This window comes from Apiospora marii (assembly GCF_038362585.1).
Source record: "Apiospora marii strain CBS 49790 chromosome Unknown utg000004l_segment0_segment1, whole genome shotgun sequence".
Taxonomy (NCBI): domain Eukaryota; kingdom Fungi; phylum Ascomycota; class Sordariomycetes; order Amphisphaeriales; family Apiosporaceae; genus Apiospora; species Apiospora marii.
In genome coordinates, this window is record NW_027117376.1 from 1,244,318 (window position 1) to 1,258,053 (window position 13,736).

The 13,736-nt window shown below is 56.6% G+C and overlaps 5 protein-coding genes across 5 annotated transcripts; 2 read left to right on the plus strand and 3 right to left on the minus strand.

Annotated features, from left to right (window-relative positions):
* Nucleotides 1-459: 459 nt before the first annotated feature.
* Nucleotides 460-3,824, plus strand: PG985_007337 (uncharacterized protein; the record flags this gene model as incomplete). The annotated part of the gene is made up of 4 exons (XM_066827106.1): nucleotides 460-670; nucleotides 860-2,798; nucleotides 2,874-3,409; nucleotides 3,448-3,824. 4 exons carry the CDS (start codon nucleotides 460-462, stop codon nucleotides 3,822-3,824), a joined length of 3,063 nt encoding a protein of 1,020 aa, XP_066684781.1.
* Nucleotides 3,825-3,954: 130 nt separating this feature from the next.
* Nucleotides 3,955-5,295, minus strand: PG985_007338 (uncharacterized protein; the record flags this gene model as incomplete). Its single annotated transcript, XM_066827107.1, has 1 exon — nucleotides 3,955-5,295. The coding sequence occupies one exon, from the start codon at nucleotides 5,293-5,295 to the stop codon at nucleotides 3,955-3,957; it is 1,341 nt and encodes a 446-aa protein (XP_066684782.1).
* A 1,161-nt stretch (nucleotides 5,296-6,456) lies between these two features.
* On the minus strand, nucleotides 6,457-7,401 carry PG985_007339 (uncharacterized protein; the record flags this gene model as incomplete). Its single annotated transcript, XM_066827108.1, has 1 exon — nucleotides 6,457-7,401. One exon carries the CDS (start codon nucleotides 7,399-7,401, stop codon nucleotides 6,457-6,459), a length of 945 nt encoding a protein of 314 aa, XP_066684783.1.
* A 932-nt stretch (nucleotides 7,402-8,333) lies between these two features.
* On the plus strand, nucleotides 8,334-10,031 carry PG985_007340 (uncharacterized protein; the record flags this gene model as incomplete). Its single annotated transcript, XM_066827109.1, has 2 exons — nucleotides 8,334-9,334; nucleotides 9,422-10,031. 2 exons carry the CDS (start codon nucleotides 8,334-8,336, stop codon nucleotides 10,029-10,031), a joined length of 1,611 nt encoding a protein of 536 aa, XP_066684784.1.
* A 113-nt stretch (nucleotides 10,032-10,144) lies between these two features.
* On the minus strand, nucleotides 10,145-13,393 carry PG985_007341 (uncharacterized protein; the record flags this gene model as incomplete). Its single annotated transcript, XM_066827110.1, has 3 exons — nucleotides 10,145-12,078; nucleotides 12,131-12,757; nucleotides 12,814-13,393. The coding sequence occupies 3 exons, from the start codon at nucleotides 13,391-13,393 to the stop codon at nucleotides 10,145-10,147; spliced, it is 3,141 nt and encodes a 1,046-aa protein (XP_066684785.1).
* Nucleotides 13,394-13,736: the final 343 nt, after the last annotated feature.

Genomic DNA, 13,736 nt, shown 5'->3' on the forward strand with positions numbered 1-13,736 from the left:
TGAAAACCCCAAACCCCCCACCATGCACGCCACGCAGAGTACCAAGTACGTTGACGAGCTGAGCATCTGCCCCACCATCGCTAAAGATCGATCGTTATGTCATCTGGCGCTCTGTAGTAGCACACCGTCCAAGACATAATTACCTCCTACTCGACACCACCACTCCCTCTCCCCAACTTGTCTTCTGACCTCCAATTGGGTTTCTTTAACATATATAACGCTGCGACCTCCTCGTGCCCCCCTCGATTTACCCTTCGAGGCCGTATGTCATTTTGTGCAGTCCGCATACCTTAGTATAACCAACTGGCCCAACTTGCTACCTACCCACCTCTATTACGAAAACATCATACCATGACCAGGCCGATGAAACACCAACCCTCCCCCAACCGAGATTAGAAATTCTAGAAGACGCAACCTCCTGGTGGTTCAAGAAACCAGCCAGTCGCATACACCGTAAAAATGCCCGCCCCCTTGGCGCGAAAACTCTTGATATGCGCCGCCGTCGACGGCCTAGTCATACAGCCGCTCGCGCAGCAAAAGGGCCAGCGAGCGCCCTCGCCGGCCGTGAAAATCCGCTACGGCGAGGCGGCGACGCTGTCGTCGCTGCCGCGAGACCAGCTGCCCGACATCACGCGGCCCAACTCCTCGTTTGAGGCTTTTGGCGTTATCGGTACGAGACCCCGTCCCCCGTCGTTGCGGGGAAAGAGTGGATGTTGTATAGTCGTTCAAGCCACCAAGAATAATACCCAGCTATTTCTGGCTTCTGGCGCATAGGGTGTGGGAGGGAATGCGCTTCTTCCTATAGGAGGCTTATTATTCATGGCTATGTTGGCTGGTAACTGACTAGAACTTGTCGCAGGGCTCTTCACGGTCTCGCGACTCTCGTACCTCATCACCATCACCGGCCGCCAGCAGGTCGCGCAAATCCGCGGATACCCGGTCTACGTCGTCACCGACGTCGCGCTGACGCCCTGCACCACGCAGACGGAGGCCGAGTCCGCCATCCGCCACACCAGCGTCCAGATCCGGCGGGCGAACCGCGCGCGCGAGGGCCGCCAGGAGGGCGACGGCACGACGGACGACTCGGACACCGATGCGGCCTCCATGCTGGACGCGGGGGAGACGGACGACGTGCAGAGCGACAAGGAGGACAAAGACATCGCCAGCGGCAGTGGCGCTGGCAATTCGTCATCCGACGGGGCCTCCGGGCGCAAGAGCTCGATCGCCCAGGACGTGATCAAGCGGCGCGGTACGTACGGCCGCTTCGCGCAGCGGTGGTTCAGCCAGGCCGGCTGGATGCAAGAGCAGCAGCGCAGCTTGGGCGTTAGCGACAATGCATCTGTCACCCCTCCTACTGCTTCGGATGGACAACAACCGCCGCAGCAGCAGGATGTCACAAGTCGTGCCGGCGAGGCGGACGGCCAGAAAGAGGGCAAGGAAGTCAAGTCGGACAAGGAGCTCGGCCAGGCCGTCGTGGCCGAGACAGCCGACAAGGGCGTGGCGACGGCCGTGTCTACAGCAGAGAGCTTGCTGCCCAAGCTCTTGCGCATGGCGCATATCTGGTTCGGAGAGAGCAAAAGCTTCTACTTCTCCTACGACGTCGACATCACGCGGAGCGTCGAGAAAAAGGGGGCCCGCGTGGCCGATGCGCCGCTGCACCATACGGCCGACCCCCTATTCTTCTGGAACCGCAACCTCCTGCAACCGTTCGAGGAGGCCAACGAGAGCGCCCTGCTCTTGCCGCTGATGCAAGGGTTCGTGGGCCAGCGCCTGTTCGTCATGGACCGCGACCCGCCCCAGATCGACGACAGCGACGCCGCGCCCCACTCGGTCGAGCTGAGCGCGTGGAAACCCCGCCAGGACTCGTCGCTGGACCCGGACGACCCGCCCGCGGACGGGGACCTGCGGCCGAGCGAGGAAAAGTTCCTGCTCACTGTCGTCTCGCGCCGCAGCACCGAGCGCGCCGGCCTGCGCTACCTGCGCCGCGGCATCGACGACGAGGGCAACACGGCCAACGGCGTCGAGACGGAGCAGATCCTGTCCGCCGCCGACTGGGCCGCCGACGGCAGCGGCCGGGTGCACAGCTTCGTCCAGACCCGCGGCAGCATCCCGCTCTTCTTCACGCAGTCGCCTTACAGCCTCAAGCCCGTGCCCGAGCTGCAGCACTCGGAGGCGACCAACTTCCGCGCCTTCAGCCGGCATTTCGAGCAGCTCGGCGCGCGGTACGGCAAGTTGCAGCTCGTGAACCTGGTCGAGAAGCACGGGGTCGAGTCCCTTATCGGGAACGCCTACGAGAAGAACGTGGAGATGTATAACCAGGAGAAGAAGGGAGAAGAGCTGGCGTTTGAGTGGTTCGATTTCCACTCGGCCTGCCGCGGCATGAAGTTCGAGAACGTGAGCTTGCTGCTTGACATCCTCGGCCCGCGCCTCGAGGAATGGGGCAGCACCGTGTTGGCGGCCGACAAGGGCGACGGCGACGACGGCGGTGTCGTCCAGACGCAAAAGGGCGTGCTGCGGACCAACTGCATGGACTGCCTGGACCGCACCAACGTCTGCCAGAGCTCGTTCGGCAAGTACATGCTCGAGCAGCAGTTCAAGGCGGAAGGCTTCGACATGGGCGCCCAGCTGGACCAGCAGACGACGTGGTTCAACACGCTCTGGGCCGACAACGGCGACGCCATCTCGAAGCAGTACGCCTCGACGGCCGCCATGAAGGGCGACTACACGAGGACGCGGAAGCGCGATTACAGGGGCATGGTCAACGATCTGGGCCTGTCGCTCACTCGGTTCTACAATGGGTAAGGCATCATCTTTTCTGGTTGGGGAAGTCACTGAGATACATGAGTGTGGGATGCTAATATTTGTTGTCATAGTATGGTGAATGACTACTTCAGCCAGGCCGCCATCGACTTCTTCCTTGGGAATGTCACTGCGCTGGTCTTCGAGGAGTTTGAAGCCACGATGATGACCAAGGACCCCGCGGTCTCCATGTCCAAGATGCGCGACCAGGCGATCGAGACGTCCCGGAAAATCGTGGTCGAAGAGGACAAGGAAGACTTCATCGGGGGCTGGACCATCCTGAGCCCTCACCAATCGGATACCATCAAGAGCCTGCCGTTCGAGGAGGTCGTGCTACTTTTGACGGGCACCGCGCTCTACCTGTGTCGTTTCGACTGGAAGCTCGACAAGGTCTCCTCCTTCGAGAGGGTCGACATGTCCCACGTCCTGGGCATCCAGGTCGGCACCTACATCACCACGACCATCTCGCCTGCGCAGGCGGACGAGGCGAAAAACATGGGGTTGGTGGTTACATACGAGCCGGGGGAGAAGGACATCCGCCGCGTCAACACGCGATCGCTGTCCAGTGTCTCCGGGCCGCGGCCACACGAAGGCAATGACGATGCCGGTGGTGCGCCGGTCACTACTTCCCATTCTTCTCCCCTGGAGGAGGGATCCTCGGCCCGATCTTCGGCGGAGGGCGCAAGCAGCAGCAGCAGCAGGAGCCGAGGCAACCGCCCAAGAGGATCGCGCTGAAGGCCTTGTACGCACAGTCGTCCTTCCAGGACGCGGCAAGAACCAAGGCAATGGCCAACAACAATAGAGATTCCAAGGTGTTGACGGAGTCGCAGCAGGTCGACATGATCGCGGCCGAAATCGAGAGGCTGGCCTTTGTCAACCAGCCGCTCGGCCGAGTCGAGGGGGGCGAGGCGGAGCGCAAGAGCATTGTCGAGAGGAAGGACATCATTTCGCTGGCGGAGGCGAAGCGGAACACGGGGTTGTTAGAGCAGCTGGGCCATTCGATCAAGAAGCTGGTTTGGGCGTGATCGGCCATCTCTTTACAGACGGGGCCGATTTTGAAAATAGAAGGGGCATTAATAGCAAGCATGGCATGCAGAAGGCGGCGTACATATACTAGAGGCTAGGAGCATCAATACGCATGGATACCTGGAGGTTTCAGCCGGTTGCGGTGGTGCTATTACCCTCCTGGGGAGTAGCAGTAGCAGTAGCAGTAGTAGTAATAGCAATAGCCTTGTATAGATGCATTTGATACCGCATGTTCTCCAACTGGAACGGGTACCGCAGCTCCGGCACCATGCGGAACCAGATCGAATCGTGTGACTCCAGCTTCTCCCAGCGGCAGCGACGAGCAGGAGCGGAAGTGCTGCCTGGCTGCTGCTTCTTGTCGACCGTGAGCAGCGTGTGGTCCATCAGCCACTGCATCGGGTACTTCTTCTTCTGGGCGTCGTCACCCTTGCCCACGGCGGCCTCGGAGTAGCTGCCCGGGCTGTCGACCACGAGCAGCAGCGAGCCCTCGGGCACGCAGGCCGTCAGGTTGCGCAGGAACGCCGTGGTGCGGGCGATGCCGCCGCCCGTGTACAGCTCGTTGAGCGTGAACAGGAGCGTCACGAGGACGGGCCCGGGCTTGTTGTTCTCCTCCTTGCCTCGGACCGCCTCGCTGAGCTGCTCCGCCGTCATGGTCAGCGCGTCCTGTTGCTTAAAGTTGCACGAGAGCCGTGTGGCCGGCGCAACCAGGGCCCGGTTCGCCTTTCGGGCGGCGTCGCTGGCGTGGATGGACAGGCGCGGCGGCGTGGTCAGGCTTTCTTGCAGTTTCGATACTACCGATCCCCAGGGGCCCGTGTCTACGAGGTGGACATTGGCTTGCAGAGGTTCCTCACTGTTGCCCTCAGCGCCGTCTTTATTGCTCTCGTTTCCGACAGCATCTCGCAACAACGACGCAAAGGCCACGATCTCAGCCGCACCACCGCCAATGGACAGCATGCGGAGGGGCCGGCGGCTGGCCTCCTTAGTAGAAGCCACATCCACATCCTCGCCCTTGGCGCGAAGGCGACGGATCCGATCCCCATCGACGACGAGGTCCTCGAGCTGCTCCCGGATGCCCTCGAGGACCTTGGCGTAGCACAGCGCGCGCGTGGGGCTCCAGCGCGCGGCGTAGACCTCGAGGTACTGCTCGTTGCCAAACGCCTTCTCGAAGTCCCGGTTGTAGAGCGCCGACTTGACCTCCTGGAGGACCGACGTGAAGTTGTCCAGGCCCAGCACGTCGGCGAAGGTGTCGCTGAAGATGTTGAGCAGGGACTGCTGCTGCTTCAGTTCTGCGGGCGAGATCTTCGGGGCTTTGGGGGCTGGCCCGGGAGCTTCCGAGGCCGACAATTCATCCTCCTCCTTCTTAGCACTCGCTTTCTTGGTCTTATTTTTCTGTGCTTTGGAGGCTTTGGGCGGGGCGTTCTTTTTGGCCGCCGGCGCCCTGTCTGGCAATTTGTTGTGTTCTCTCGCCATATTTGATTTGATGAGATATCAAGAAGCGAAGAGAAGAGAATAGACCCGCAAGATTATGTACGAGTTTTTCAAATCAGTTCTTTACAAATTGAAAGAGTTTAGGATGATGCTGGAATTTCACTGACAACCTCGACATAAGTTTAGTGGCGGTGGGGCCCGGCAAAAATGAGTAGAGGTACGTCAAAAATGGGAATCAAGTGTAAGGCAAAAAGATTTCTTGTGGTTTTGTCATGGATGTATTGTATTGTATTGTAAACGAGATGATAGTCGCTATCTAAAGATTTTTTATAATAATAAGATGTAACCACTACTGATTCCTGTACTCTCGTTGAAATACAAAACGATCTCTCGAGTGCAGGCGCCCAGTAAAACGGGTCAATATAATCAATCTCTGCCAATAACCGGGACACTCGCACCATGGAGAAAAGGTTGCGAGTGCCATGTTACGCCGAAGCGTGGTTTGGCATGTTCAAAGAACACAAAAGACACAAGTCATCATCAAAATCACGAAGCATCCTAGACAGTGGGAGCCCAAAAGGGGGCAGCAGAAACTGCTTCTTGTCAGTATTAGGGAACTCTAATTCCCTTTGATACTACCTGGAGTTCTACTGATCTCGGCCATCTTGGATGGACCGAGCTGCCTGCAACAGCGATACACGTCTGTCGCAACTGGCTCCAGAGCCGGCCATCTCGGTCTGGATGATGACAACCAATAGGTAGTGCATACAGGGTCGACTCGACCAAGCACCATAGGGTTTGGATATGCCCTTTGGGGAACGCTCTCAGCAATGCCCCGAGTTTTCACAGTTGCCTAAAGCAACGAATGATCCAATAATGTCATCTGTTACCAGGTCAGCGATGGCTCTTTTGATTGGTATCTCTGAATTTGGTAAAGGAGGACAGACTTTCAGAGAGAAGTGAGAAGATTATTTGATATGCGGGTGTTATCGGCATCGGCACTCAAGACACTAGCAAGCTAGGTTTGGCGCACTAAGCTGGCCCCCGCGTATCTCATCATGCAAGTCGGAGCAAGGCATACGAGTTGACATACCTTTCAGACAGTCTCAACCTTCTGGAGTGGCATGGTCTTGCGTTGGTGGACGATACGTCCGACGCGGTGGTATGTTGTGCTTGGGTGTTGGGTGGAAGGTCCATGACACCTCAAGTATCAGGCTCAACCTTGCGCCTCTTTTCGCGCATGGCTCTCAGCTTGTTCTTGTCTTCCTCAAACTCTTGCAAGAAGGCAGCCTGCTGGGCCTTCTTCTTCTCCCGCAGCTGCCAGCGGTAGAAGTTCTGGGTCTCATCCTTCCTCTTCTCCTGTCTCTCAAGCATCTTCCGCTTGGCCTCTTCAGCCTCATCCTGGCGTGCCGGTGCCACACGACCACCACGAGTGACTGTGACGAAGCCATCCTCGTCGGGCTCGTTGCGCATCTCCCTGGCCAGTCGCTCGGCGTCGGCCTCCTTCCTGTTGTAGACAGTGAAGAAGGCATCCACGACGTCTTGCATAGCGGCGTTGCCTGGATACACGAGCTTGTTGTGGGCCTTGAGCCAGTTGGAGCCAAGAGCCGGTGCCTTTTCGCCGACGCCTTCGCCCCAGGCAGGGTACTTCTTCGTCTTCTGAAGCTTCTTGACGGCCTTCAGGACGATATCGACGCTGCGTTCGTCGGCGAGCAGGACGACCGCTGAGCCGCCGCTTCGGTGAAGTGGCCGACTCCAGGTGGAGGGCATCTCTGCGGCCACCTCATCTCTTACCCGCTGGGCTTCTTCTTCCTCTTCACGCTTCCTCTTCTTCTGGAGCGAAGCTAATCGCAGAGCCTGGGCGGGCTCGATGGATGTCTTTGCAGCCTTTGCATCGCACTCGAAGGTGATGGCCTCGAACTTTCCAGCGCCAACCAGAGAATTGAAGAGGGAGCGGAAGTGTGGCTCGGTGCTGTCCACGGGGGCATTTACGATGTACAGACTCCGCTTGTCGTCCCTGGTGAGAACCTTTGCATTTCGGCGCAGGTAGATGTGATGTGTCGTAGGGACGGGGAAAGAAGGCAATGGAGGGATCGAAATGGGAAGAGTCAGGAACTCATCCTGTGAAGAAACTGGCTGCTCAGCCATGGTTGATTAGGGGAGTTGAAGATTACGACAACGCGAGCATGTTGTGTTTGTGAGACGATTGGAACGGGACGTTGCAATAGGAAAAGGTTAGAAGAGCAAAAAAAAAAGTTCGGACATGGGCCAAAGGTTTTTTGAAGCTCCGAGTGGGGCGCCCGATAAGATAGGTAGATTGGGCCGGTCTTCTCAAGTACGTCAGTGGAGTTCTGGCGTACGCAGTGCAGTTGTATGTACAGTGGAAAGGCTAAGCTTGTGCATCAGTTCAGTCAAGCTTCCGCTTGTGCTACATTCAGTAAATGGAAGCGATCTGGAGCCGATTAACCTCCCGCCCCGACGTCTGGGCCGTCTTGGTCGCAACTATATATTCATCCCATGTCGCCCATTCAAAAATCACCAACCTTCTTCAAGGGCCTCGCGATGTGACCGTGGACGCGTAGGTCATGTATTCCATCTCAAACGCGACGAAAATCTGTGCACTAGGACCCCTGGTGAAAGAATCCCGCTTCCAGCTACTTGCCAAGGCTATACCTAGCACTTTAGCTGTTAGAGCTAAAACTCCACCGGCACTACCATGTTGAAGAGCTTGATGAGCACTCCGAGCACCGAGTTCCTTGGGGGAACATACTTACCGCTGATGGTTGCCCACAATCGGGCGGGCCCCGCGGGGCCGATGTATGCTTATATCAACCAAGCAGGTCACTAAGTTGAAAACGGTTGGAGTTGGTAACTTGGTTCAGTTTTGATTTATATATTAACATTATCTTTACATCATACATTTCATAACTAAAAAGTTGCACTGCTCAAACAGATGAGAGTGTATGCTTGCGGGCGTATGTGACCATAATTTGAGGAAGAGAGAACAGCTGATTCAAGTTCTTCTGATGGCTGCTCTATGAAAACAATAAGTCACGGGTTTTCAGGATACTACTAACACGATGCGTGCCGTTCTCGCCACCATCTGGCACTTCCTGTCCGGCGCGCCCCAGGCGGGCGCCGCCTCCAAGCCGCCCTTCCTGCTCAAGCAGCGCTCCTCGTCCTTCACCATCATCCTGACCGTGTGCCTGGCCATCTTCACCGACATCTTCTTCTACGCCCTGATCGTGCCCGTCGTGCCCTTCTCCCTGACCGTCCAGGTCGGCCTGGGCGAGGACCAGGTCCAGGAGTGGACGGCGATCCTGCTCGCCTGCTACAGCGGCGCCCTCTTCGTCGCCAGCCCTCTGGCCGGTCTGTATGCCGACCACACCTCGTCGCGGCGGTGGCCGCTGCTCCTCGGCCTCATAGCCCTGGCCGCCTCGACGCTGCTGCTTTGCTTTGGCCATGTCATCGGCCTCCTCGTGCTCGGACGTCTGTTGCAGGGTGTCGCCGCTGCCATCGTCTGGAGCGTGGGCTGTGCCCTCCTAGTAGATACCTTGGATACTGCCGTCGGTGTTGCCATGGGTTACGTCGGCATCGCTATGTCTGTGGGCTTGATCGTGGCGCCAGTGGTGGGAGGCGCTGTATATCACGCTGCCGGCTACTATGCCGTATACTATATTGCTTTCGGTGTTGTGGCCCTTGATATCGTGATGCGGCTGTTCATGATCGAGAAGAAGGTGGCGCGGCAGTGGATAAAAGATGAGAAGCCGGCATCTGCCGCTAGGAGTAACGGGGATGTTGAGAAGCAACCAGAATCAGCCGACAATGTTGGCACCGAGCCCCCGAAAACAGAGGCGGGGGCAGTCAGCACGGGTGCGAAGACAACGGAACCTCCAGTAAACGACGACGGTACTCAGCAAAAGGGGCCACGAAAGGGGGAACAAACCCCAGAAGCCCAAGACCAAACCGTCGCAGCACCCCCATCCTCCAAGCGGTCCAAGCTGCGTCCAGTCCTGGTCCTGGTCAAATCCCCACGGCTACTCGCAGCCCTGTACGGTTTATTCGCCCAAGCCGGCATCATGTAAGTTCCCACATTACAGACCGAGACAGCTCCCTCTCTCCCTCTCCCTCCTCAAAATAGCTACTTACCAACCTCTCCGCCACATAGGATGGGCTTCGACGCCGTCCTAGCCCTCTTCGTCAAAGAGACCTTCAACTGGAACTCCACCGCCGCCGGACTCATGTTCCTCGCCATCTTCCTGCCGGGCTTCATCGCCCCGGGCGTCGGCTGGCTCGCGGACCGATACGGGGCCAAGTGGCCCTCCTTCGGCGGCTTCGTCGCCTGCGTCCCCTTGCTCGCCTGCCTGCGCTTCGTGACCGACGACACTACGGGCCACAAGGTCCTCCTCTGCGTCCTGCTGGCGCTCCTCGGCTCCGCCCTCGTCTTCTCCAACACGCCCCTCATGGCCGAGATCACCTACGTCATCGACGAGAAGGAGGCCGAGTTCCCCGGCATCTTCGGCGAAAAGGGCGTCTACGGCATCGGCTACGGGCTCTTCACCATGGCCTTTGCCCTCGGCGGTACTATCGGCCCCTTGTTCGCGGGCTACGTGCACGCGGGGCCCGGCTGGGGCACCATGACCTGGGCCATTGCTATCTGGGCTGCATCGGGCGCTGTCGTCGTGTTCTTCTGGCTTGGCCGCGAGCACAAAAAAACGGAATCAGACACAAGTCCTCCCGCTGGAACTACACCAGAGGGATCCGGGACCTCGGCGTAAGATTATATAGTTATCATGTAATGAGATCTGGGTCGAAACCCAAGAATAAAACTCCATTCGAAATATTCTAGATGAACTTATAATAGTATGGTATTCGCCCGTTCGTTTCCCTTTTAGTGGTAGTTCAACTCCGGATTAGCCCTGAGATTGCATCGGCATCGGCACTCCGGTACCGGGCATTCAACGTGACGTGCAAACCACTGCCGTGCGTGATCCAGATGCAATACGTGCTCGCATTTGAGGCAGAAGGTAGGGAACCTAGCCGCCACCTTCTTTTCAGGATCTGTCGCAGCCTCGGGCTTGTCGCTACGGGAAACACCCACGACCTCGAGACAGACGACGCAACGGGGTAGGTGACGGCCGCAGTTTGGACACGCCACGCCGGATTTCATGCTAGTCGTCATCAGAGGGTTCCTGAGTCCGGTGACTGGAGGCTGGCTAGCTCCTGTCTCGGAGAGCTCGTACTCGGCGTCACAGTAGACGCAGCGAAGCGCGATCTGCCGCGAGGGCGGCTTTACGGTGGGAACACCGTCACGCTTGCTCTTCTTGGTGCTCTCGACCTCGAATTTGGTACGGTGGTAGAAGGCCTTGTGACGCTGCAGGTACGCTCTATAGGCATTGCGCCATGCGTGGCAGCGATAGTCATCAATGTACCGAGGCGCGCAGATCGACGTAATCAAGGTTGCGGTCTGAACATCGTTGAACTTCTCCACGTACTTGGCCAGAATATCCACTAGTCTCTCCGTGATTCCCGTCAACACAATACCCTCGACATCGCCTGTGTGCACTGCTCTGGCAACTTGTTTGTCGAGCCATCTGGAGAGGGTGTCGTCATCGAAGTATCGGAAGGCCACGAAGGTGCGCTCTCTCAGCGGCAGTGAATCCTGGTTGGCAATCATCTCCCAGTCATTCGTAGCAATGAGAGATGATATAGCCCGAAGATACGGGTCCGTTTTCGAGGCAACGGCATCGTCAAAATCGAGCTGTTCCTTGGCCAAATCCACGTCTCCACGCCCAATGAGCTGTAGTGCAAGTGACACAAACAACAGCTCTGGGAACTCCGTGCTGGCACGCTTCAGAATCTGAATGGCCTCCTTCGTATCACCCCTGAACAAGGCATGGGCAGTCGCCATGGTGTGCCAGGAGGACGTACGCTCAGATACGGGCGTCTTGGCAAAATCAGTAAAATCGGTCTGGTTGGATCTGCCCCAGCCGCAGACGCGCATGCAGACTTGTCGATGGGCTGGCCACTTCGTCTCAGCACCCTCGTATTTCGGAAGTCTGAATGGCTTGATGATAGACTGGAGGCATCGTTCCCAGGCCGCCCTATCGGGGATGGCCATTCCTTCGGCTAGTCTCCTCTCGTTTCGTTGCCCGAGATCATTAGCCCAGATAGTGCGGGTTCCCATGTAACTTAGATCTATCCCCAGAGCCGTCATACCGTCATCCTCTGCATCTTGCTCAGCACCAGTAATCCAGTCCCACACATCTCGGATCCAAGGATCGTCCGACACTAGATCTCTATTCGCTGCGAAGTTGAACAAGTACTTGTCGCTTGCTCGTAGCAAAGCTACGTGATCCAAGAGAGCCTGTGCATCTTTGGGGAAGCCTGCGGTCTCTTGTGTTAGACTAAGCAGTCGCTCGTGCAATTGTCGATTAGAGGGCGGCCCAGGGCGATCTGTCGACAAATCGTCCATATCCTGGGTTATATCTTCCACAGTAGAATGCCGTTTACCGCTCTTGCCGTTAGGCTTGTTTTCTCTCGAAATCTCTTTGGAGAACTGCCTCAAAGCGCGTAGTTTCTCTGCTGTAGACGAGCCATTCGTGTACGTTTCAGGCAAGCTCTTGTCATCTGCTTCTACATCATGTGTTTTGTGGTACTCCGAAGGTTGCGACGATAGAGTATGGTTTACTATCGCGTCAATATCGGCAGGCGTGTCTCCGAAAATGGGTACGTCGGATAGTGCCTCATTCACGAGGAGTGGGCCAACCATCTCCGGGAACTGTGATGCATCGAACTGCATGAGATCATGATACGACCCAGGCTCTGTTTTACGTCAGCGGTGCTTGTTCACACAGTTGGACATAATGACACTGACCTTCAACGCCTCTGTACGGCGGCTGCCAAGGGACCATATCATACACATGATCAGTGGTGTGCGGTGGTTTTTCAAGGATGTCAAAAGCACCGTTGGCACGTAGGACGATAGCCCTTGGCGTTAGAGCCGGAGAATCGACGGTTACCCAGTCGAAAGACACTATACGATCATTCCTCTTGTCGTGGCTCGAGTATCCTAGATCAAGCTCGAAGGACCTTCGCACCTGCAGCAGTTCAGGGCTACCTTCATATTCCATATCAGGCGTCGTGAATTCCCTGTGCAAGTCCAAAACCTTGAGCTGACCAGTGCGAGATAGCACGCCGAGCAAGCCCCTTTGATCTCGACAAAAGCGCAAAGAACGAATCAACGAGTGCTTATCTGCAAACTGTTCTGGCTGAACGTCGATAGCCTGTTCTAACTTCAAAGCAGCACCCCAAGGCAGATCATCGTTATCCACGGCTTCCAGATACGCCGGAGATGAAGATGGTCGAGAAGTCGCCCGTCGATCCCAGACAACGACACTCGGCTGATCCAAAGCCGTTGAAGCAAAGTAGTTGGGATCCTTATAGTCAATAGACAAGTTGTTGTTCATCTTGGTTGGATAAGTGATGACGGCGCCGGTGGGATCTAGAAGAGCTTTAGTATTCAGTATAGCCTTTGGGCGCTCAAGAAAAGAAACGCACCACGAAGATCGTAAATACGAATGCCTTGATTCTTTATTCCCGCGGCAAGTGTCTGAGGCGAATCCTCGAAGAACTTCACACTGGAGACGGCCACACTTGGCTCTAGCCGATGGACAGGATCAAGGATGCTGGAGTTGTCCAGGGCGAAGCCGGGGATGTTCGCATCGATAGGAGACACGCGGCTGACGTCCCATATATGAAGACATTGGTCATTTCGGACACGCTCAAGGCCGACGGCCAACAAACTGCCCGTATTGAAGGCTACCGCATGGCACAACCGAGATACACGAAGGTTTAGTTCCATGTAAGCGTTCGAGTCATCATCCACCCGAAGCAAGTTGACGACGCCAGACGAAGTGCCGACCGCCACGAGGCCTGGTATGGACGGCGACCAGTCATATGTGGTCAAGGGAGGGAAGTCATCATGCTTGGTGCGTTTCTTGAAGTCGAAATGGCCGCGCTGAGCATGGCCGGTAGCTTCATAGAACTGAACAATACGATGTTGCAGATTGACGTGAAGGAAGCTGTCGTATGCCGAGTTGGGCGACCATTTGATCAGTCCTGGCTCAGGGCGATCCATGGTTCTGGTCTTCCGAACCCTGTCTATAGGGTCATGCAGCTGCTGTGATTCCCAACACGTTCAACAGCGTCTCGATTGCCTATACGATGAAATTCATATGGCCCCGGAACTGATATATCGATTTGACTAGCATGTTTCTCTGGCTACAAGTGAGAAGCGAACCTCATGGAGCACCAAGCAGTGCGAATATATTGAGCACGTCAATTGAGCTGGAGATATGCCTGGTAGGGGAACCTTACCATTGATCAATCACCCACCGTGCAGCGGGTACCTGGCAAGCTGGGCTGCTGGGTGCATGTACATGATGGATAAGTTTACGGATGGCGATACAAGCTCTCTCTCA